Consider the following 25,395-nt stretch of genomic DNA (forward strand, 5'->3'; position numbering starts at 1 on the left):
ACAGGCTATCAAAAAGAATAGGTTTAGCCCGAGGCCCTGCAAGTGGTGCATGGTAGATGCGTTGAGATGAGATGAGGAGATGAGAGACCCTCATCTTAGCACGTAGCACTGAAGCCCAACCAAGATCAGTGAAGATTATAGAGCACATCAGCTGCTGCCTTCTGCTTCACGTTTCATTCACACTTGCATATACACTCTTGTACATGGTCAAGGAAAGATTTAAATGTTTCTGAGTACACATAGATGTTTTCATATATTCATTTTCAGGAATATCCTGTATGCGCATAATAAGAGTTAAGCATGTGCTCATGAGTAAAGAAATAAACATTGATTGTTATTCACACATGATTTCTCCCTTGTCTCCTATCATCGTGTGCCCTTTTTAGAGTTCCTTCACAGAGCAAACATGATTCTCACTGATGTTAACTTACACTGCCAAGGCCTCAGATTTAGATGAAGAAAATAGCCCCCGTTAAGGGGCAATAACATTTAGAGAAGGAGCTGAGAAGACTCTGTTAATAGGACTCACTTAAAATTCATAGTTGCTATGCAAAATAAATCAGCGGTTTCCTGTGTGGGGGCAGTGGGTAAGGGAATGATGATGTGGGGAACGAGGGAGAGGGTGGGGCTGCCCGTGAATAAGAGATGAGGTTTAAACGTTGGCAGTCTCAAGTCTGACACACACACAAAACCACACTGACGTACATGCTCCTACACACATGCACACATTAACACATGCAAGCAGGCAGCACAGCTCTTTTGATTTTTGCTGGCTGTTTCAAATAAGGAAATGTACTGTGGGGAAAGAAAGATGAATGTGAATGTGAATGTGTTTGGGTGGAGGGATGTGTTTGTGTGCATAGGATATGTGCTGGTGTGTATACCGAATGTGCTTATTAACCCTCTTGATTTTTAAATGATTCATTAAGAAGTAGACACCCAAAGAGACAGTGTCTTGGCTGATGTTGTTATCAATAAGTTATCACAGATACATAGTTATACTGTATTTTCATCCATCCATCCATCTTTTCTGTAAGCTTTGTCCTGTAGAAGGTTGTGGAGAGCTGAGGTTTGTCTCAGCTGACAATGGCAAAGTAGGTTAAGAATTCACCAAAAACTTAAATTTGTAATTTGTTCACATATCTGAACCTTTACTTTACAGGAACTAGTATTTAGGAAACAATTTTTTGTGTGTGTGTGCCTCAATTAGTATTCAGAAAATATAAACAAGTCTAAATGCCTAAAAGATTGACAAGATTTTAGCTGTTCACAATAATGATCCATACATTTTCAGTAGAGGAGAGACGTTGACAGCAGGCAGACTGGTTAAGCACACACAGTCTGAAAAAAGCCAAGCACATCTGGGAAAGATGTCTCTTTGATTTGATGGTATCATGTGTTTTTTCCAAAATTCCAATATACACCTCTGCATCAACAGCACCTTCTCACATATGCAAGCAACATGCCATTCACCCCATCTATATAAAAAAAAATGCTGGACCTTTTGCTTATAACAGCCTGGATAGTCTTTTTCATCTATGGCACGTGGGACCAGACATCCATTTTCTCCAAAAAAGCAGCTAAATATGGACTCATGTACACAGAACACGTGTCTACTGTCTTTCTGTCCATCTGAGATTAACTCATTGCTAGAGAACTCAGCAGTGTTTCTGCTTCTTCTTAGCACAATACAGTTTTAGGTATAAGTCTTTAATACTGGGGGAAATTAGTGCTTTAAACATACCCCAGAGGCCATGGGTCAGTATTGACCAAGATGGAATGATAGTTTCTCATGCTGTGCTAACTGAGGGATCAAAGGTCATAGTCACCCAACAACGGTTTCAGTCCTTTACACATTGAGATTTCCCCAGACTCTCGGAATATTTTCAGAACATTACGCACTGTAGATGTTGAAACACTCGTTATGCGATGTGACATTTTTTGTTTTTTTTTGTTTCAACTGATTGATGATTTTCTGAAGAGTTGCAGTGAGCCACAACCCATCCTTTCTTGGAAAGACTGAACCTTTGTTAGATGCTCCTTTTATACCCAATCCTGACACCCTCACCTGTGAGCAATTAGTTTGTTTATTGTAGAGTCTTCCAGAACAGTGTTGCTTGTTTATTCTATAAACTTGAGTACATTGTGGGCTAAAAATTCAACAACAATTTTCAACTTTCTAACCACTGCACATTGGAGCTGGTCAGTGAAGATACTGAAAAACATTCCAATCGTATTCGTCTTCATTAAATACAGGTTCCATTAGATCAAATTTACAGATTTAAGTTAAGTTAACTCAAATCTTAAAAACTAATGAAATTCCAATTGACCAGCATTGTCTAATGTTGTGTGTTGCTAATTAGGAAGCATGCTAACACAATAACCTGCTTTATATCATTGTTAACACTGTTATCATAAGCATGTTTGCAGGCTCATGTTGCCATTTATTTCAAAGAACAGCCCACAAAGCTGATAGCATGGTTGAAGACTCTCCGACCTCTTTAAGGTCCCATTTAGGAAGATTTGCACCACTGATAAACAGCATTTTTCAGACTGGATTAGGTTTAACACATCAGGGTAATTCAAACATCATCAGGCAAATTGCTATTCATACAAGTACAGGATAATAAATGGTTAATTATAATTACAACTTCAAGTACTATAATCGACTTGTGATTACCTAACCTTCCTAACACTCTTTGTATCATCAAATGGTACCACACCAGTGGCTGTGTTAAGCCAAAACAAATTCTGTCTGACCCAGGGAAACACTGTGCATGTGGGGAGGAGTGTGTGTATCTACACTATCTCTTCCGTTATGTATGTGTGTCACTGCTTCTGGTTTGGTTTTTATATATTTGTTATACATGCACTCCTGTTTTTTTTATCAGTGCGTACGGATGCACATCGCAAGGACGGCATCTCTGTTTTTGTCTTGATTTGTGCACTTCCGAATGAGAATGGGTGTATGTGTCTTTGTCCGTGCATGTCTGTGTAAGTTTGAAAGCGCATGTGCCTGTGTGAAACAACAGCACGGCCAGTGGACTTGTCTGCTGTGTATGAATAATCAAAGCCGTCCCTCTCATCATTAAATCATGGCTGTCCTGGTGGGAGCCTGAGGAGGGAGATAGAGGGAGTGAGTGAGGGATCATAGTTAGCGCTGCAGGGGTACATGCTCTTTCCTTCTCCTCCATCGTGTACTGTGGCTGAGATGTGTCATGAGCACAAGTCTTTTCTGCTCTCTGCTCTCGCCCACTTAGCTCCCCCAGATACGCACACACTCATACATATGCACACATGGTAAAACACTCCTGCTCACAGATATGTTTTTCAGGAGTGTACAGACATTCACACACTGACTCAGACACACATATTGCGTTACTTCTTGGAGCCAAAGACCTCCAACCACAAGTACCTGCCACATGTAGCTGCCATTACTGTTCAGTTCAGTGACACAGTGTTCACTACAGCATATCTGCTCTCCAGAGGCCAGAAACTTTATAATAAATATCATATTCTATAACATTCTCTATGAAATGTAAAAACTCTATCTGCGTTTCTTTGAAAGAAAACAATAAGCTGATTAACAGTCTAAGCTGCGCTAGTAAATTATTTTAGAGTAACAATGGCCCGAATCATTATGAGTAATGTGAGGAAAGTCACTCCTACTACAGTTTCAAACCCAGTCATCACAGACTCTGAGAATTTCCTCAACTTTACATAACTTTATACCATCTTTCAGCACTTTTTTTTTAATTAAAACCACACCACTCTCCCTTTGTTACCAAACAGAGAGAGTTAATGGTGGGGCAGAGAACACAATTACTAAAGGGTAAAACATTTATCTAAACATCTGCTGGAAATCAGAGGAGATCCAAACGATAATAGCCTGGCATCGCCAGACAGATGTCAAAAGGTGGTTTTATTTGAATTCTGAAGGGGTGTTTTCTACAGGAACAGCCCAAAAATACCTGTGGATAAATTATCATATGCCTGAAACTAATCAAAGCAACAAAACGTGTTGCATAGTATTGAAAAATGTGCCTCAACGACAAGCTATATGGCACTGTGACCATAACGCTGTAGCAAGCCATTTTTACCACCATGTCAGAACAGCCAGAGGCCAAATTTTGAATCTTACAGGTTTTACTGCTGCAGCACATCAGCAACTGTCAGTGAGAAATGCAATATAGAAACATTCTTTCTATTTCATGGCATTTCCTATATTATTTACAGCAGCAACCACCATTGCTTCTGCTCGTGGTAACACTGCACAAATGCTTTGCTGAGTCAGTATTCACTAACATTCCGTGCACAGGCAAGATCATACAGTTGAATAAAAGTAGCGGCTATCCACAGTGCAACGACGAGTCTTTATTGCATCTGCATCATTTGCCCAGGTTTTAGGTCATTTGACTTGAGAAAAATAAAAGAAATGCATGACCACAAGTTGCTGTTGAGGCCCTAGGAATTGTACTGGACAGAACATATGTTGATGTTCCAAAACGTGGCTTATCTTAACCTCTTGGACAGGAGAGTGCTCTATGTTTCTGACAAACTGATCTGAAATGACTATATGCTTGAAATTGAATAAAAAAGCTGGAGTGAGACATTGAATCAAAAGTTCTCAGTTTTCAGCTTATTTTGTCTGAGAATTAGAAGTCATCACATAACAGGCCGATCATTTAAAGTGTTTCAAATGCATTGTGAGGTATCTGGTGATAACTTAACAAGGCCCACCTTGATGAGGATTAACATTTTCATTCAGTCTGCTCAAACTGCACAAGTTAATATGTTGTAATCCAGTTCTTCTCACTTTAGAGATCATGTAGTGAGAGCTTCATGTAAGTAGAGAGAAAATGACAGAATGAAAAAGGTGTAAAGTATGAGAGTATGAGCATAGTGTGAGTACAGATTGTGGATGAGGCACGTTCACGACATGTACTCATTCTGCAGAACTACAAGCACTGGCACATAGGCTAGATGTGTTGCTAATGAGCCCGGTGTGTGGTTACGGCATAGAGTCATACCAGCTCTGCACTCAGACTGATGGGAGTTCAGGCAGGAGTCACGGCTTTTTTTCTCCATTCCTCTGCCTCATCTTCAGAAAGCAGCATGTCACTGCTCACTGCTGTTATCAAAGCAAGCCCAGGTTCACCTGAAGGGCTCCTTCTCAATCTCTAAGTATTGGGGGAGACATGCAGAGTTCATGATAGTTCCCGGAGTGTTTAAGTGGTTGTCACAATTGTCACAGAATTCGTGAAACTGAGTTTTGTCAGCACAACGCAAGAAACACTGTGAATGTGTGGCATTATTGCTTTTATTTCAGGATTAAATCTATGTTCACTTTGCCATATTCCATTAATGTGTAAAATAGTGTATTTTCACAGGGATTTGAATTCTTCAATTTTACATGTCTATTAAAAAGCAATGATTGTACTTACTTAATTCCCATTGATTTTCTTTCAATCTCACTGCCAATCTAGTCCCAGCCATGATCACCTCCTACCCAAACACCACTCTGGCCACGCAGGGTGAGGAGAAGAGGATGAGCTGCATAGCTCATGGGGAGAAACCCATAATGGTGCGCTGGGAGAAAGAGGAGCGCATCATCAACCCTGAGACCAGCCGATATGTGGTCACTGTCAAAGAAGTGGCTGATGAAGTCATCTCTACCCTGGTGGTGAGTGTTTAGTTTTACATAAATCAAACACAGTTTCGTCTCTGGGGCGTGCTCCAGCTCTCAGTCATTTTTTTCTGTTCAGATGGAAAGCAGAGAGAGAGAGTAAAAGCACACGAAGGCTGTGCCCATAGAAAATGTTCTAAATTCAAGAAATATGCATCAAAGAGGTTTTCTCTTACTCTTTAATATTTTTCAGTGTAAAAGATTCAACTATTGAATATGAGTGCACTGGGCATCTTCCTTTTTTGAAAATAAATGGGATAAAACAAAATTTAAGTTTTATGACCGAGAGTTCAACTGTGCCCACCTGAAAGCCTTGATTGTGGCTTGTTCCTCTGCAGATCATGCCAACTGTCCGTGAGGACTCAGGCTTCTTTTCCTGTCATGCCATCAACTCCTTCGGCGAGGACAGAGGTATCATACAGCTGACAGTGCAAGGTAAGCTTTGTCTCCCCTCAGACTCTGCACAGAAAATTAATTTGGAGTAGTAAAGAATGCCTTTTTTATAACTTCATTCCTTTATCAATTATTGCAGTTGCTTTACCTTGTGACTCCAGATCTTTTCCCGAACCTTATTAAAATGATGCATAGATCTGGTCTGCCTTCCATGCAGTTCTGTTTCAAGCTCTAGAGTCTCTGCCTACTGTTTTGTTCACATCTCCTCAGAACCACCCGATCCTCCTGAGGTAGAGATCCGGGAGGTGAAAGATCGGACCATAGCTCTTCGCTGGACCATGGGCTTTGATGGCAACAGCCCCATCACAGGATATGATATTGAGTGCAAGAACAAATCAGGTAGACACATAGGAAAAAGGAGATCAATTTGAACTATGTTACATATTAGGCAAAAATGTGTGTAAACAATAAATGCACAATTTTCTTATTTGTTGCTACCAGTCTGCCCACCTTTTCCCAATTTATTTCCTCTAGCATCATGGTTATCAGCACAGGTAACCAAAGATGTGTCACCGCAGCTCAACCAGGCCACTATTATTGACCTCCACCCTTCCTCCACTTATAACATCCGCATGGTCGCCAAGAACATTATAGGCAACAGCAACCCCAGCAATGAGCTCACCATCACTACTGATGAAGCAGGTCAGTGAAGTTATTGTGAGCATGACCCACCCATAAACTCTTTGATAAAGATATGTGCAGCCAACAGGTCTGAAATGTGAAGCCAGGGAATGAATATCCCAAAACCATTAGAAATGTATCTAAAAGCATCAACTTCTTCCATTTTTTCCCCACAATGTATTATAATCTTTATGACATCCAATCCCTGATTACTGCTGGTGGTCATTTTAAAAAGAAAGAAAAGAAAAAAAAATCACGTATTTAAATGATATTAGGTCTCCAACAGCTACAGAGTTGTCCAATTAGGTTTTATGCCTGTCACTTTTTCTTTGAAGTTTTGAATGTCCATTAAAAATGCAGAGAAACTTCAAACATCGGTAACCTGTCGGAATTCAGAAATGGCTGTCAGTTCTTCAAGAACAGGCTGAGTACATGAATGCGTCAGACTGTTAGAAGTAGCTTGTCTTGTGATACAGCAGAGGGTGCTCTAGTATTAGTCTGACCCACTGCATGTTTTGGTAAACAATCGGTGAAAAAATCCGATCTTTTGTTTGCAACATTACTGTGAAATGGAGGAAACTAGCAAGCAAAGCCATCTAAAAGAGACAATGATGACACCAAATTATCTGAAAAGTGGTGTTGGAAGTATTTTGCATCTTACACATCTTATAGCAGCAAACAAAAGGTCCTCAGGCAAAGGCCTGTAAAAATAGCAAGACAAGATAGCAAGAAAAAGGGGAGACAACATTTGAATACATTCAAACAATTGCAAATAAATTTGAAAAAGTGACAGCCCTGTCAGGTTTCCAGTATCACTCTCTAGATCAACCCTTTACACCCACCTTTTATATGCAGTCTATGGATACTCTATAAGTCAACTATTCTATAATGGTCATTTATATAGATTTATGACAGTTTTACTGAAGAGGATTTATTCACACATCAAAAGTGGCAACAATATTGAAGTATTGGCAAAAATGAAATAGCAGTGGATGAAATTATTGTGGCTGGACAGAAATGTACTTTCACTACCTTTAAATGTTCAAATATTGCCATTGTACGTTATTTTTGTACTTGAAAAGAACATTGAGTCATCTTGCACATAATCAAGTCGTAGTTGTATTAACGTGAGACTGTAATCTATTCGAGACAAATCAGAGCACTTTTGCTCTTAGTTCTCTCTAAGTGTTCACTTATCCTCTATTCCTTTTAATGATCTCCCCTGACACATTTTACTACAATGGCAAATGGCACATTCTGTGTGATGCATTGCTAATATTAAGTATTAGATTTCATCTATGATTTTGTGACATTATATAAAGGGAAAGTTGTATATGTTACAAGTTTCTTTTTGAATTGATATTAAGTCAAGGTGAAAGCTCTAAGGTGCATGAAGGACCAAGAGCAAGAAGTAAATCCCATTCCCAGCTCAACAGTACCATCTAGTGAAAGATACCAGAACTTCTGTCACATTTTAAACAGATATGCAGTTAAAGTAAATGATGTGGCTCATTTACAGCCCCTGATGGCCCTCCACAAGATGTCACTCTGGAGCCGACCTCACCCCAGAGCATCAAAGTTTCCTGGAAGGTGAAGTCCAAATGTTATGTCTCATATTATCATTAGAGGCAGTGAAACTGATCCTATCGTTTTAAACATTGTGTTTGTTTAACAGTTAATTATGGAATTACGGTTTGATGTAGATACATAGAACTGGCAAAGATGGAAAATAATTGTATTTTAAATGTAAAGGACAACAATCATTAAAGAAGCAACATACAATAATCTTGTCATATAATCTGATGGTGGGCGTTTGGCTGGTTGTGACTCTAGATTTGGCAGTTATATTCGTCTGACCACATTTCCTCTCCCTGTCTCTTCTGCAGCCTCCCCAGAAGCACCTGCAGAACGGTGTGATCCGCGGCTACCAGGTGGGCTACAGGGAGTACAGCCCTGGTGGGAGCCACCAGTTTACCATAATCAGCGTAGATACAACAGGAGACACAACAGAAAGCATTGTGTTGGACAACCTGAAGAAGTTCACTCAGTACAGTGTGGTGGTTCAAGCTGCAAACAGAGCCGGCACTGGGCCATCTTCACAGCAGGTGGTCACCAAGACCCTGGAGGATGGTAAGCATGGGATGTGGGTGGCTTTATACTTTAACCATGAGCTGAATATCTCACATGTAGTTTTTCTGCATTTGTCTTCGTGAGTTTGTGTTGTATTAGTTTTTGTAATGATGTAGAGTAGATGCAGCTTAAGTTGCCATTTTGATCTGGATGTTGATCACCCACGCCCCCTCAAGTCATTGAGTGAGCCTCTGCTGTGAGTCTCCCTGGAGCTCAAATCTATTGTTAGGTGAAGGACTCCATCTGCTGGAGGTTTTCTTAACTACTGTACCACATACACAGTAAATAATGTTTGCATCATAAGTACCATACTGCAGTAGATACGTAAGTTTACAGACTTGACATTGTGAAAGGTTGTTTCCTATGTTTCTTTTTTTGGATGAAACTCCCTAAAGGGGTTATTTGATTACTTTGGTAATCATTTGCATTTAATGACATCAGTGTATCTTTTTTTAAAGATAAAATTTGTTCTGATTTCTCATTGAATGATTTTGAAATGAAGTTTTCTTCTTAAGATGAGAATTATTTGAAGGTATTGTAAGTTAGAGTTTTTTTTAAAGTGGTAGACAGGCCTTCACAGGACTCGGTGACTGCAATTAAAGAAATGTTATTACATCAGTTATCAGCAATAGTGGGAAAGCCGTCATTTTTATGATACATTTAAAGAAGTAGTTCATCAATTTTGGATGAATTTAGTTTTTTTTCTGCATTTCCTTTAGTAATAGTTACCTTTAGACTACTCTTTTTTAGTGTTTATATAGTTAAACTTTATGTTAAACAACCATTTTTCTATCTGGACTCAAGTATGGGTCTCTGTTGCCTCAAATAACAAAATCCATTATGCGTACTTGCCCCGACAATGGCTCTAACTGCCACTTAAAAAGCTTCTATTAAACTCCCAGTTCAATGCTTTTTTTCCCGCTCTTTTGTCTTCGATAGTACCATCCCGGCCTCCTGAGAATGTCCTGGCAGTGGCCAAGTCCCCAGAGGTCATTTCCCTGTCCTGGATACCTCTGCCCAGAGAATTTCTCAATGGCAACCTGCAGGGCTACAGAGTCATCTACTGGGCCAACCTGCCTGATGGAGGTACATTCCGACACACTCACTATAATATTTTGATGAAATCAATTTTCTTGGCATAGTATATTAGCAAGTATTTTAGGCCAGTGCTTTACTTACCTGATTAGCTGTTGCTTTGTTGCTGTTGCTTGTTTATCCATCCACTAAGGAAAGCAGTGTTTTTTGGCATATTGTTATATGTTGTGTGTGTTGGAAAAGGGAATATTGAATATAAGTGGTTGCTTCCAATTAGGGTTTGTTCACCACCAAATGTAAGGTATTTCTGACTTGTCCTGTTTGTATCCAGTATAAGACACTGATGGAATGGAATTTTCAGCAGCTTATTTTGCCTACTGAATACACATTTTTTATTATCATTTTGTATTATCTGTTAGCTGACTTTAAGACTTTATATAGATATATATATACACATAAGTGTTTTTTATTCCCTCTTCCTGTGCATGACCATATAGCAGGTATTCAACGTGCAAGAATTTGAGCCATTCCCAATGTTTAAGCTATGAGAGAATGGGTGTAAAGGGATGACGGGAGAGGAGATGAGATGACAGCAAAAACTAAAGTCACATCCCATAATACCTGCTCTGCTGGATAAACATACTTTGTTATGCAGAAGAGGTCCCATTGCACAATCTAGACATTCCAAGCTGGTTCCCTGGGCAGGCTTGCTGTTAATATTCAATCAACAATCCCAAGATGTGGCAATATATTACACTGTGTGTCAGCTATGATATTCACACTGTGTAACATATGTCCTCTACTATGTCAGAACTGGGAGAAATTAGAAATGTGACCACCAGCCAACCGTCTCTAGAGCTAGATGGTTTGGAGAAGTACACCAACTACAGCATTCAGGTCTTAGCTTTCACAAACGCTGGAGATGGAGTCCGCAGTGAACAGATCTACGTTCGCACTAAAGAGGATGGTATGAGAAGCAGCGCCAGATATCACAAATTATTCCAGTGTTATCGCTACTGGAAGATTCGTTATGTGTATGGTGCTGTTTAATCTTCTTCCATAGTTCCCGGTCCTCCCGCAGGAGTGAAGGCCGCAGCCTCCAGCACCTCGGCTGTGTTTGTCTCCTGGCTGCCTCCACTCAAACTCAATGGCATCATCAGGAAATACATTGTCTTCTGCTCTAATCTGCATCCGATGGTAATAGCATTTGTATACCACAAGATGTCCGTGATCTTCTTTATATTTTTCTCCCATTGTGTCAAAACCAATCCAGCTGTGACTTTGTATCACACAGAAATAAAGCAACCCCATTCAACTACTGGACTGCTGCTGCTGCCCAGTGATACATTAATCTTTTCCATCTCTGTTATTTGCAGGTGATGAGTGAATTTGAGGCTTCTCCAGATGCATATTTCTACAGGATCCCAAACTTGGCTCGAAACAGACAGTACAGTATCTGGGTGGTGGCTGTGACAGCTGCAGGCCATGGCAACAATAGTGAGAAGATCACAGTGGAGCCTCTGGCCAAAGGTTCAACATCATCTAAACTGGCTTGATAGTTCCCCAATCCTTTTGTGCTCTAGGAAATTAGCCTAATTGTCTTTTTTTTTTATTAAAGTATTCCCTCAATAACGGCACTTATAAATCACATAAAGATTTTTGAAAGGGTGAAAATGCTCAAACTCTCTAAGGATCTCAAACCTGAATGTCATTTGTGCTGCTCTCAGCTCCAGCCAGAATCCTGACATTCAATGGCACAGTCACCACTCCCTGGATGAAAGACATTGTTCTACCATGCAAGGCTGTTGGAGACCCTCCTCCCACCATCAAGTGGCTCAAGGGAAAGTAAGTTGCAAACATGAAGAATAACACAGGTATCACACAAAACTCCCAGGAAATTAGCATCTTCCTATCTTTCTCCAGCACCAATGGGACTCCCACACCTGTCATGGTGGATGGTCGACGTAGTGTCCATGGTAACGGCAGTTTCATCATCCGTACAGTGAAAGCAGAGGATTCTGGGAATTACAGCTGTGTGGCCGGGAACAATTGGGGTTCAGATGAGATCACACTCAACCTGCAGGTCCAAGGTATGTAGTCACAGCAGTGCTTCAGTTACCTAATCATTTTACTAAAGTATCTAAAAGTGATACACTGTCACAGTCACAAATTTTAGAGGTGGAGGACCCAAATTCAGAGTCAGACAGTTTTAAAAGAAAGGAAGCTATAACTTGATATCAAGTTAAATCAAATAAAATCAGTGCAACTATAGTTGAGCAAAGTGCTGAACACAACATTAACACACAATAACAATAGTAGAGCAAGTAAATCCTAATGAAAAGGAGTTTATTGAAAATGTTCAAGTAAAAACATTGAAGCACTGGATTTACTAAATAAAACAGAAATAAAGCCAATGTAGCTGCATAAGGAAACCTGGTTTCAGAATCAAGTTGGCCAGAATGCAAAATTGGAAATAAAAAAGATAATAATAACTTTTAAAAAAACAAGGTTGCCAATAAGATGATGAAAAATAAGGAACATATTAGAGTACAGAATATCTTAAAAACAAACAAAAACAAATGCAGAGTCCAAATAGATAAATGAAACTAGAAAGAAAAACCTGGGCAAACAAATGTATGACTAAAGACATGCAAATGGATACCTTGGGCATGGATTGTATATAAAAAGGTGGACATCGTCATACAGTGTTTGAGGTGAGGCCAGTGTAGAAATGCCTTTAAGTTCAGTACCACTGATGATTGCTAGACACGAGTTGCAAAACATCTCTGACTCCAGTTAACTTAAATTCATGAAACATCTCATTTTCTCATGAAATATCTTCCACCAATGTAACTGACTAAATGTACTCCTTTTAATCAATGTGCTAGTGGTCCCTCTGAGAGTAATTCCATAATAAAACAGACTTTAGGCCGACAAGGAATTCTGAAGCACTTGGAACTTGCCTCTGGCAACGATATCTCAAGGCACTAAAGTTTGTGCTCCCTGTTATTGCAGCCAACATCTCAGATAGAAAGAAAAAAAATACAGCTGACAAAACATTTTCAACATACTGCCATGCCAGCAAGACAAAAAGTGCAGTCCTGGTGCCTGAAAAGAGCTAACACAAATACAACCTGTTTAATGTGCAATAACCTTTTGGTCCACAGTCCCTCCTGACCAGCCACGCCTCACGGTTACCAAGACTACCACCACATCAATCACATTATCGTGGATACCTGGAGACAACGGAGGGAGCTCCATCAGAGGTGAGACTGCCAACACACATGCACATACAAAGAATTAAACAGCAAACAGCAATGGTCACTACGATTAACGCTGAAAGTGAAAAACATGTCCACAATTAAGCTTCAGCCACGTCGTTATTTATAAAAAGAAATCCCCTCCTGTCAGCAGTTTGAGATGACGCCTCCTCCACTCAGGTCTAACACTGCTGTCCTTGTACTTGTGTCTCATTATGTGCAGGTAGCGCACAATTCCCAAGTCCTAAGAGCTAGATTTAAAAAGCAGCAAGGGAGATTAGATCTGTTTAAGTGAAAGATTAAAGCATTCCATCTTACAGAGAGAGCAATCACAACGAGACTATTTGTGTTGATTTATTATCGCTCCTAATCCAGAGGCTCCTGTCTTCAGAGTCGCTAGAGAGGCTGTCTACAATATCTACTCTGTGATATTTGTTTTTGATTCCCTGCTCACAGCATCATCCATCACCAAAGTACACACACCTGGGCTTACCATTGTCTTTTTGTAGCCTCGCTTGCAGCATTCTTGATGGATAGCAGTTATAGTCTGTTGGTCACTCTGTCCTCAGACTTTCACCACAACACCTTTTAATAAACCATTTAGTCTTTATTCTCAGTGGTTTGACTAGCAGAAGTCTGTTACATTCATGTAAAATGTAGCATCGAGCACCTCAAACTTATAGTTCCATAATTTTGTCTGCCAAGTCATCTTTCAGAAATAGGAGAAGCTTAATAACCTGCATCTGAGCAACATTTTGGATTATGACAGAAGAAAACTAACATTATCATACGCATCAACCAACTATCTATAACTATTTATTCTGGTGAATTCTGGTGAATTGCCACACAAGGCCAAAAATGTGTAGTTAGTCGTGTTATTCTTTTGTCATTATTTCTGCACAGGTAGTAGCAGACTGTTATCTCATGTCATAAAACAGAAGTTAAATTTTTCTTTACTCAATTTGCTCCAAGTTTCCCATTTGCCATGTTTTTCTCCTTTACTCATACCTCACTGATCTCCTCCCTATCAGGTTACATCCTGCAGTACTCAGAGGACAACAGCGAGCAGTGGGGCAGTTTTCCCATCAGCCCCAGTGAGCGCTCGTACCGTCTGGAGAACCTTAAGTGTGGCACGTGGTACAAATTCACCCTGACAGCCCAAAATGCAGTGGGACCAGGACGCATCAGTGAGATCATTGAGGCTAAGACCCATGGGAAAGGTAAAGAGTTCAGCGCATGGCAGATCAGAATTTGTTACTTTGGTATCCCCATAGTATGTCACCACTTGTTGTCAGGAATATAATCTCAACTAAGGCAAAATTACAATTTATCTGATGCAAAAAAAATAATTAATAACCTCAAATTCATCCAAACCTTAGAATTTCAGAATAAAAATAATCTATTTAGACTTATTTTACTTGTAGATGTTATCTTGTCGGTACCAGACTGTGATATTCATCTGTGACAAGGTTCTGCTGCCTCTCCACCTCCAGAACCCCAGTTTGCCAAAGAACATGAACTCTTCACCAGCATCAACTCCACCAGGGCCCGGCTCAACCTTGCTGGCTGGAACAACGGCGGCTGTCCAATCACTTCATTCATTCTAGAGTACAGAGCGGTAGAATCAGCCACCTGGACCACAGCCCAGCGCACCTCGCTCACCAAGAGCTACATCCTGTACGACTTGCTGGAGGCGACCTGGTACGAACTGCAGATGAAGGTCACCAACAGCGCCGGCTCAGCAGAAAAGCGGGTCACCTTCGCTACTCTCAATGCTGATGGAAGTGAGTTGGCCGTTGCCTGTACAGCTACAGAATAGTTAAGAACTATCAGTCAAAACAAAAGAAAATAGTGTGTTATTTAGACTGAAGAGTGGCAGCAACATACCAGATGAACACTCAGATGAGGCTGTTGTTTGAACGTGAACTACTCAGGAAAGGTCTGAAATCTGTTCATTTCCTTCAAGGTACCATCCCCCCGCTGCTGAAAACAGGAGATCCCATCTCAGACAATATGTCGGGCAGTGGAGGTCTGAAGATGGTGGTGACCATCACCTCTATTCTCGTGGTAGCTGTGCTGGTTTTTATTATGCTAATGGTGCTAAAGAGGAGAAGGAGGGAGCAGAGGCTCAAGAGACTCAGAGGTGGGTTTGAAATGAAATTGTCCTATTATTGTATTTATTATGAAGTCCATTTCATTATCTGACAAATAAAAAGAACACAGATTCTTTAGTCCTTGAGCACATTTGCATACTCAAGAAAAACACATTCAGTGTATAACATGTCTTTGTGCCAACATGCTTGACATCACACCAATGAGTACTAAGGTAGCAGAGAAGCATACATTCAGAGTGCTGTTAAAAAACTGCATTAAACCCGTTACTAAAGCTAAAGTAAGCTTTTACCCTTGGTAAACTTCAGCAGTTGTCTGTGTTAGTATGTGCATGTGTTTCTACAGCTCTGCAACGCACTTGTGTTGTCTTTTGTAAGAGGAATTGTCAGTGTTTGTAGAGTATTTCCACTGCTTATCAACTAAAACGGGACTATTATAGTATTAACTCCCTCTTTGCTGACTTCACAGATGCCAAAAGCCTAGCAGAAATGCTGATGAGGTATGTACTGTTAATTTTAATTTGTGTGCGCTCCTTTCCCTGTAGCTGGAACATAAATCATAGCATAGCTGAGAGTTACAGCACCTGTCAGTAAAAATCAAATATATTGCTTTGATTCTTTTCCTTTTTTTTTTTTTTTTGCTCTCATGCGGCTACTCATCAGCTGAAGTGGAACGGAATTAGTATTTCTGCTATACAATGCAAAGCTGAAAAGTAAGGAATTTTTCTAATTTACTTCCTCAGTAAGAACACGCGGACGCCAGACACCGTGAACAAGCAGCAGCAGACACTGAGAATGCACATCGACATCCCCAGAGCCCAGCTCCTCATCGAAGAGAGGGACACCATGGAGACAATCGGTAAAGTGCTCACAGTGAGAGCTGTGCTCGTCAGTCACTGTATGCACAATACTTACGACGTACTCCCTTCTCCTTCACTTTTAGATGACAGATCAACGGTGCTGTTGACAGACAATGACTTTGGGGAGACCAATAAGCAGAAGTCTTCCACAGTAACCCACACCGTCCACTACCAATCTCTGTCCCAAGCCACTGGGCCACTGGTGGACGTGTCCGATGCTAGGCCTGGAACCAGTGAGTCCCACCACCGTCAGTGCTCAACATTTCTTTTCTTTTAGTACTAACAATGATACTATTTCTAGTCCCGTGTTACTAACAAAAACATAAATGTCTTGTGGATGAAGCATTGACTTTATTTTGTTAAGCTGTTTTGCAGCTGTGAGTCTTTAGATTTCAGTTCAAGAGAAGTTTGCACGAGCAACACAAAATATACAAACCATTGATAGCATTCTATTGAACATTTATCTGAGTTATACACAAGGCAAATAGCTTTTCAGTCTTGTTTTATTTCAACCATACATAGCCCTCATACAGTACAGCCAGGATGAACTGACACGGCCGCGCTGCAGGGCGGCTGCCAGGTTACAGATGTTTTAACTCCACTGAGGCTGAACTGATGAAGAGTTGTCATCCTCCTGCCTCTTCTTGACACATTTTTATCTGATTGCGTGCTCTAACCAGGCAGTTGGGCCTGAGTGAACATGCAGACTTGGACATACAGAACACACTTGGTGATGGACTCAAATTATTTTCTTCAGGCAGCTGCTCAATACTGAATGATTCACAGCTCAGGCACTGCTTCCTAAATGCCTTTTTTTCTTTTTCTTTTTGTCTTTGATAATGTTACAATTGTAAAGTTAAGTTGCAGCAACTGAAGCAAAGATATCAGTTCAGTAAGATGCAAATCATTATCACAAACAAACTACTTTTTTTTCATTCAGTTTATATTTACATAGAATTTTCTTAGGTACAATTGGAACAGTATTGGAACAGCTGAATATATGATATATAAACAGACATAATGATATAAAATGCTCAGATCAATACCACATCTGTGCAAAGACAACCTTGCATGCACAGACACAAGCCAAACATTCATCACAGTGGCACACACATGCAAAGGGTCACATGATTGGTTTATTTAACCAAAGCACTGTGGCATGAACTCAGATTGCTGCGTCAGCTCTTTTCTGCTCCTTGCCGTTGGCCAACAGCTTCCATTATTTCATCCTTCCATTAAATTAAATTAAATTACTGTCTGACCCACTACAATTACCAGCAATACTCATCTCTGCCCTGATGCAGTCCAGGCCTTTGCTAGTGCACAGAGCAGCAGCAGCTTGTCTGGGTCAGGCTGAATGTGTTATTATTTATATACACCAATCAGCCACAACATTAGTAACCCCCACCTAATATTGAGTTGGTCCTCCTCGTGCTGTCAAAAGATCTCTGACCAGTCAGGGTGTTGACAAAGAACATCCAAGTTGTCCAGGAGTGTCTGCTGCTGGGATGTTAGAAATAGATCATTTGGGATCTGTGGGTTGTGGGGTGGAGTCCTCCCAGATTAGCTTTGCTTCCCACAGATTTCATCTGATCCCACCAAACTGGTAGGATTGCAAGTGAGAAAATTCTATGAGTGGCGTGTGTCTATTGAAAAGTAGACTGTGGCTGTTGAAGGTAATGTGTTTCTGGACAGTTTCCCTTAGTTTCCATACAGTTTTGATACAGGGATGGAAAGAATGATACAGTCTGATGTAGCAATTAATCGTGTTATCAGTAAAACAGTAATACGAAAGATATTGGGGTGACTATGACTCAGGCAGAAGAGCAGGTTGTTCACCAGTCGTAAGGCCACCACTTGATCTCCAGCCCATTCTCACACCATATATCTACAAATATCTGTTGTGGAACCCAGCTAAGTTTAAAATGTGCTTTGTCAGTGCAAAACTTTACCTAATTTGTTACAAGCACTAATATCTGTCACATAGTGGAAGCTCGGAGGCTTGAATATGTCATCAGATTTTTAAAAAAGAAGAAAAATTAGTGCTCTGTCAGATAGCTTAAACTGAAACAAACAGAAAAACCTGATTGTTTTGCCTCCTCTGTTTTTACTAGATCCTACTGCCAGACGTACTGCCAAAGCTGGTCCTGCCGCAGCACGGAGCCGCTATGCCAGCCAGTGGACTCTGAACCGTCCACATCCCACCAGCTCCTCACACACCCTGACCACTGACTGGAGACTCCCCACACCACGTGCCACTGGATCTGTGGACAAAGAGAGTGACAGCTACAGTGTCAGCCCCTCACAGGACACAGGTAGAGTTGACATAGGCGAAGGTGATCATCACAGCTTCCCAGGAACAACATGGACTCACAGCATTGTTTCTCAAGGTTTAAATTAAACAGAAATCATGTTGATTTTGTGAGATTATGCAGTGAGAAGGTTGTCAGCACGTAGTCAGCATGGTTCTCATGTTGGAATCCAACATCTACTGAATTCACGTCTTTGCGATCCAAAATATTTTGCCTGTGGTTTTTCTATGTCATAGTGCGACTTTGGGGCATACTCTTGGCTGTTATGAATCCAAAATGTATGAAAACATTTATTAAAGCATAGATTAAAAACATCCTTAAAAACCATACGATATCAACACCAAAATGCAGCAAAATGTCCCCTGAACTCTAAAAGAAATTGTGGTGCCGCACTCTACGATATCCTCTTCAGTAATTAAACCTGTGTGTCGCAATTTGTAATTATCAGATCGTGCACGGAGCAGTATGGTATCAACAGAGAGCGCATCCTCCACCTATGAGGAGCTGGCCAGAGCGTACGAGCACGCCAAGATGGAGGAGCAGCTCCGCCACGCCAAGTTCACCATCACTGAGTGCTTCATCTCTGACACCTCATCTGAACAGATGACCGCAGGGACCAATGACTACACTGACAGCCTGACCTCCAGCACACCGTCTGAGTCGGGCATCTGCCGCTTTACAGCTTCCCCGCCCAAACCTCAGGATGTCAGCAGGGTCATGAACATGGCTGTGCCAAAGGCGCACAGACCTGGTGAGGAAGTGGAGATTGTCACACCAAGCATACACAACTTTTAGCAACATTTGGCGGCTTAGTGTATGGCTGAGCAAATTTTTCTGTTCAAGTATCTGCTTGAATATGTACTCGAGTATACAGTAGGTCATATTTGTTCAGTTAAAACTAGCTCTTACATTAATTTTCTACATGAAAACAACTTAGCATCTCATTGGAGTAAGTATGTAGTTTCTGAGCATTTATCTGGTAATAATATGATGTATTTCCAAATAAACCAGAATACATGGGCAGTGTACAACCATAGCAAGGATCATCACTACCATCACAGCAGGATTATTTGGATGTGTGGATAGTCCAACAGATACAGAGCACTTTCATCTGCACGTTTTTGCATTTTAGACAAAAATGATTTTTTATAATTTTTTTCCAGTTTTTTTAAATCCGAACACACAATTATTTAGCTCGGTTCCATTATTTGAAACAATTACAAAGTACATTAGAAGTGGTTTTTTTAAACCTTTGGGAGTGGCTATTGTATCTGCACTTATTATACCCTGAAGAGAGTATTTAAGCCATCAGTTGTCATGAACGAGGATTAAGAGCAGCAGCTTTCCCACAGTATGAACTGAAAAAACTGAAAAACCTCTTGTTTTTCTGGTGTTTTTATTTTGAAACTGTATGAGGATTCTGTCTCAAAAGCCTCTCATGTACATCTGCTGTGAGGTTGTCTTACCTTACATGACCCTCTGCTCCTCGAGGTAGCTGCAGATCAGTTACAAGATCTGACAGGCAGCTGACCACACACAATGCACAGACGTCCAAACAGACAGACATCTCTCTCTCTGACACATGTACACAGCTCATCTATCATCTCTTCTGCTGTCATGTCATAGTGTGTCTGGAGCCACTTATAATTAGCGATGTTGGTGGTGGTGGAGCGAATCGAAAGTCTGCACGTACATGGACGAACCGTCCCAGAATCCTCAGTTTGACCAGACGAGAGTTGAGGCCATCAAATGGGCTTCTTAAGTTTCAGTCCTCATTATATTTTGAACGTTTGTGCACAGGACGGTGGACTCGTATCACCCGTCTACCAGGGAGAGAGGGCAACTAAAGGCTATCTGTCAACCTGATCTGAAGCTATTGTCACTCAGTACAAAACAGCACTTTGCTGCCACAGTGGAGACCTTTCAGTGTAATACCAGACTCAGTCTTTCAGGCTGGTGTGGCAGCGCTGAGTGCAAAGACCTTGGTGTCAGTTACTTTAGGGATACAATGCAGGTAAATGAATCAAGCCGTGTTATCTCTACAGTTTCCTGAGGAATTGTGTAATGAGCTCTTAAAATATCGGACAAAAGCAAAATCATGTCTGTGTTTCTTACGTGAGTCAGACTTGAATGTGTATTATCACAGTCCTGTATGTGCATTTTCAAATGTCAAACCTTGCATTTCAGCTGAGTCTGCAGTCACTGGACTTTAAAATGATAAGAATTAGGCTTATTGGAAGACATACGCTTAACGGAACCTTTCCATAACTCTGATAATTAGTAGTTAGAGATGGTAAGGTGCTATTGGTTTTACACAGTACTTTAATGAATGGGCTTAAAGGAAATCCAGCTTTTACTGTATATACACTGGTGTTTGAAAGTTTGTAAATCTTTCAAAATTATCTTAAATTATAAATGGATATGACAAAAAACCCACCCAGAGATTAGATTTTCCCATAAGTCCCAAAAGAAAATGAAGAGAAGAGAACATATATATATATATTATGTATATAGGAACAATATATAATTTATATATTGAAGTATGTGAAACTTTAAAAAAAAACTATTATCCATCTTCTTATTTAACTTTTGGAAAGATATTGAATTTTCAGAACTGTCACACTGTTCATTTGAACATATTCTCTCCACACTTGTAAATTCTAAGCAGGGTGTATTACAGTGTTGAAACCCAGACCCGGTGGGGAGGCGAGTGTTTCTAACCGTGAGTGAATGATACATCTTCAGCTCCATGTTTGTCTCTGTTGCATCTGAGTGACCTGTGCTGACCTCACCTGTCTGCTGCAAAAAGTCAAAGGCAGAGGTACAGCATCTTCTTTCATTTGACCAGCCTCATCTGACGGACTCTGTATGAGAGTGACGCTGTATTCATTTTTCTTCTCTGCATCTTGAGAGTAAAATCCACTGGTCCTGTGTGTTATTTCAGTGGGTTCCTGAGCATGACAGAAGCAGCACTCATGATAGACCTGTAAATAAGTTGTATGAAATACAAATATCGAAAAATATTAAAACGTGCTCCTGCACAAAAGACTGAGCTAACGATGCATGGGACACATACACAGATTAATGGTTTGGCAGAGAGTTGCTGTTGTATTGTGGCTGCACATAGTGTCTCATTACTGTAACATCTTCAATTTCCTAACTGATGAGCTTTCAAACTGCATTTCTAATGAGCTCCTGGGGAAACACTTAAATCTATATTTAATTCAATTAACACTCCTAGCCATTCATCATGCTTGCTAGCACTAATAGGGCTTATTATAAAACTATTCACTATAAACTATTCACTCTCTCTGGGAACCCAGAAATCCATTTCCGAAGGTCACATGTTTGACTCTATCTGCTTAGTGTCGAGGGGCTTGCAGGGAGTGACTGTGCACATACAGAATACTTACATTTCTACATTTGTGAGCTGTGTATACGTAAATTTGTCACGATGTGTGGGTGAGAATTCTTGCTGAAGAGTGATTTTAATTATGAATCTATCCTTTTAAACGTGTGTCGATCTCTGCTCCTCTGGAAGAATAAAGTTTCATTACTGTTGAAACAATACGGATGATACTCAGGGCGTTAAGGGTGGAATCTCCCAGCGGTTTGTTACATCTGGAAACTCACTATTCTACTGTAATGGGGTTAAATGTGTGATCATTTCAATAGAGTAATACAGCAGCAATTTGACCCGGTTAATGTTGCTACAGGTCTGAACATTTTCTTTTAATTTATTTGGTTTTTGATTTTGCTTTTTCATGTGTGTGATAGTACAGCTACTCTGTCAGAAAACTGTCAGATCTAAGGATTCACATACAGGAATTAAACAACAGAGACAAGATACATCATTTAGCTTCATCATAGTGAAAAAAGGATTACGGCAATCCATCGGTACTTAGCAAAAATAAAAATAAAAAAAGTAACGTCATGATATTTAACTTTCCATTAAATTAGGTGCTGCACATTTTTTCAATTCTACGCAGCTATTAAATCAGATTGATTCACACTTAGGGAAGATTATCTGAATCATAAACGTGTAAAAGCCTTAGGTGAGGAGGTGTCGCATCGAGAATGGGAGTTTAGATATGGATTATTGGCTTTCTTTTCATTTCAATTCAAATAATGTGAATGAAGTTTATTGGAGATAGATTAAGACCTGCTGAGAGCGCATAGTTCACACAGAATGAGGATCTTGGAGAACTGCTGATCTAAAATAATAGTATAAAGTAGAATAATTCAGTTTTCTCCTAAAGGGACGTGTTGCAGTTTATATCAGTTGTGACATTTACAAGTGAAGAAAAGCAATGCTAAAGATGTTTTTGATATCTTTATATAGAGTCAGGACAAACTGACACACAGCACATATATACGCACGGTGACAGCAAATGCTCCGGAATATTTACTGACATGTTCATACATTGTCCCACCGCAGATTTCAGGATGGAAAATTTCTACAAGGAGTCCAAAGCAGTTGTTTCAGACAATTTCGGCACTCACTTGCCACCACTTTGGAAGGTCTACAGAACATTCCGGCATCCCAGTGCTTGTGTGAAATAGGCCATACTGCAGCAGTGTCTCAACCGGTACATGGCCCCGCCCCAAAACATTCAACTATTCAACATCAACTATTTTACTCTAAACAGGGACCATAATTCAGAAGATGAGCATCATTCTCTGTTAAGTCAGACGCGAAACAAGCAATTACGAGCATCGACTTTATTCAACAGAATGTAGGTTGAAGGCATTTCCACACTGGCTTTATCTCTTTTAGAGGAAGCAATGGCCATCTTTCATTTATACTGAAGTGATGAACATCAAGACCAGTATAAACTATTGGCTGAGCACTATCCAAACAGGGTTGGAAAATAGCTGGTGAACATACTGCAGTTAAGAGACAGATATTTTAGTTGCAGGGTAAGCTAAAAGGGGACTTCTAGGTTGTCCAGAAACTCTGCAAATGTACTACTGTTTCTCTGTGTTCACTGGATGTGCAAACATTTCCTTTCCTTTGTGTCTTCTTGGTGAACTTTATCAGGTATCAGTGTTTCAGTCTCCAACCCACAAGTAAAACTTATTCCTGTTTTCCAACAGCATGCCATACTATCAGTGTGACTGGAAACTCACTGTAAATCAATTAATCCTAATTTGTCACTTATGTGTTTCCTTCCAGGGGGAGAGTTGGTCCATTTGCCACCCTACCTCCGTATGGACTTCCTGTTGAACCGCGGCGTGCCTCTACCAGCCCGAGGTGGGGGGGTCAGCAGCAGTAGTGGCAGTAGCAGTGGAGGAGGTGGAGGTGCTGCAGGAGCAAGCGGAGCTGGTGCCGGTGCTACAGGGGAAACAAGAGGAGGTGGAGGGGCCATGGGCCAAGCCTGCCTTGAACCCCAGCGGAGCCGTACCCTTAAGAGGCCACCTCCCATGGAGCCCACCCCCATGGAAGTGCCCTCTCCCAGGGAGGTGCAGCAGTGGCAGCCAGGAACTGCCTCCACCCTCCCGCACAGGGATGCCCGGGAGAGGGGAGAGGCCCGAGGTGAGGTCCGTGGAGAGGTCACCTCCTCAGGAGATCTAGCCCAAGCACAGGCTGCCAAGCTCAGCACCTCACAGGAGTCCCTGCTGGACTCCAGAGGACATCTGAAACAGAGCAACAACCCTTATGCCAAGTCTTACACTCTGGTATAACACTGGGACACACCAGATTGCTACACACAACAGGACAACTGCAGACACAGTGGAAGAGGAAGGACAGGAGACAGACGACAGGCACAGGATGGACAGTTTTCCACAACAGAAATTGTTGTATATAGAGCCATTTCTGACATGCGTCTGAAGTGGATGCTTTTCTTTGAGTCTGTCTTTCTTTCTTTCCCTCTTTGCTTTCTTTCTTCTCTTGCTCTTCTCTGTTGCTTTCACACTTTTCATTCTCTCACACCTTGCTCCTCTTCTGATGAATTTTCTCTCACAGTTTTTATTTTGTACTTGAGTATTCTTTTATTCTAAAGTGACAAAATATGAGGATTGCCAAAATGATTTATTTAAAATTTGAGAAAGAGAAAAAAAATCATATTGAATTTATATCAAGGACAATTATAGTCATTATTATTATTATTATTATTATTATTATTATTATTATTATTATTGTATAAAAACAGAAAATATCTAAAAAATAAGGGAAAGGGAGGAGGACTCTGGAGCACTCTGCAGGAGAACATTGCTTTCGTAATTTATTTTTATTTCATTGTTGCAGTGTGATGAAATCTGTGATTTGGAAACCGATGGGGTTTTTAACACTATGAAGAGCCAATAGAGGAGAGGAAGAGTGATGCTGGACACAACCGCCAATGCTGACCAATCGTAATGTTTTTCAACCTTTCTGATGACTGCATGGCGACTGATCAAATGACAATTAATAGGAATGGCTGGAAATCCAAAAAAAAAAAAAAGAGAATTTTTGTCACACTAAGAAATTATACAATGTGAATATATATAAAGAGATCACTTTTATTTGTGGATATTATGGGGGAAATGATTTGGTTAATAAAGTCCTTAGTCATGTTTGCACACATCTGAGTTTGATTTGTACAGTTCCAGACTGACCCTACCTTTTATTGTCCCTTTTCCTTTTGTCCTTTCCCTTTAAAGCACCCATCAAGTTTGACGTTTAAGTATTTGCATGCCATCTGTATGACTATAAGTCACCAGTACCTGGCCCAACAATATGACCATAAAAGGTCATTTTGAAGGTATTCTTAATGCTATTTCAAAGTCATGTTTCTGGAAAATAATTTGAAAATGTTGATGAATTCCCCTGCATTCAGGGGTATATGCTAATCCAGCATCCAATGGAAGGCTTTTTCAGATGTCAGAAGACATGAAATTGATATAAAATTATCACTTTGATCAGGACTCTGACCAATCAGAGTA

General features: G+C 40.5%; 1 protein-coding gene across 2 annotated transcripts in view; it reads left to right on the plus strand.

The window, feature by feature from the left end:
* The window catches only part of dscamb (Down syndrome cell adhesion molecule b), a 122,431-nt gene extending 97,397 nt beyond the window's left edge, over positions 1–25,034 (plus strand). The window contains exons 12-33 of one of the 2 annotated variants that reach the window (XM_072392786.1): positions 5,487–5,683; positions 6,025–6,121; positions 6,350–6,478; positions 6,614–6,781; positions 8,280–8,350; positions 8,647–8,890; positions 9,830–9,976; positions 10,737–10,892; positions 10,989–11,122; positions 11,302–11,455; positions 11,653–11,770; positions 11,849–12,015; positions 13,093–13,191; positions 14,217–14,405; positions 14,679–14,969; positions 15,152–15,328; positions 15,766–15,796; positions 16,040–16,155; positions 16,240–16,404; positions 18,271–18,471; positions 18,917–19,219; positions 23,645–25,034. In XM_072392786.1, coding sequence (XP_072248887.1) covers positions 5,487–5,683; positions 6,025–6,121; positions 6,350–6,478; positions 6,614–6,781; positions 8,280–8,350; positions 8,647–8,890; positions 9,830–9,976; positions 10,737–10,892; positions 10,989–11,122; positions 11,302–11,455; positions 11,653–11,770; positions 11,849–12,015; positions 13,093–13,191; positions 14,217–14,405; positions 14,679–14,969; positions 15,152–15,328; positions 15,766–15,796; positions 16,040–16,155; positions 16,240–16,404; positions 18,271–18,471; positions 18,917–19,219; positions 23,645–24,153 — 3,863 coding nt within the window. In that variant the 3' untranslated portion in view covers positions 24,154–25,034. The remainder of the gene's footprint in view (positions 1–5,486; positions 5,684–6,024; positions 6,122–6,349; positions 6,479–6,613; positions 6,782–8,279; positions 8,351–8,646; positions 8,891–9,829; positions 9,977–10,736; positions 10,893–10,988; positions 11,123–11,301; positions 11,456–11,652; positions 11,771–11,848; positions 12,016–13,092; positions 13,192–14,216; positions 14,406–14,678; positions 14,970–15,151; positions 15,329–15,765; positions 15,797–16,039; positions 16,156–16,239; positions 16,405–18,270; positions 18,472–18,916; positions 19,220–23,644) is intronic. The other variant, XM_072392787.1, reaches the window with a different exon arrangement.
* Positions 25,035–25,395: the final 361 nt, after the last annotated feature.

Source organism: Leuresthes tenuis, unplaced genomic scaffold, assembly GCF_036924035.1.
Source record: "Leuresthes tenuis unplaced genomic scaffold, fLeuTen1.0.hap1 SCAF_9, whole genome shotgun sequence".
NCBI lineage: Eukaryota > Metazoa > Chordata > Actinopteri > Atheriniformes > Atherinopsidae > Leuresthes > Leuresthes tenuis.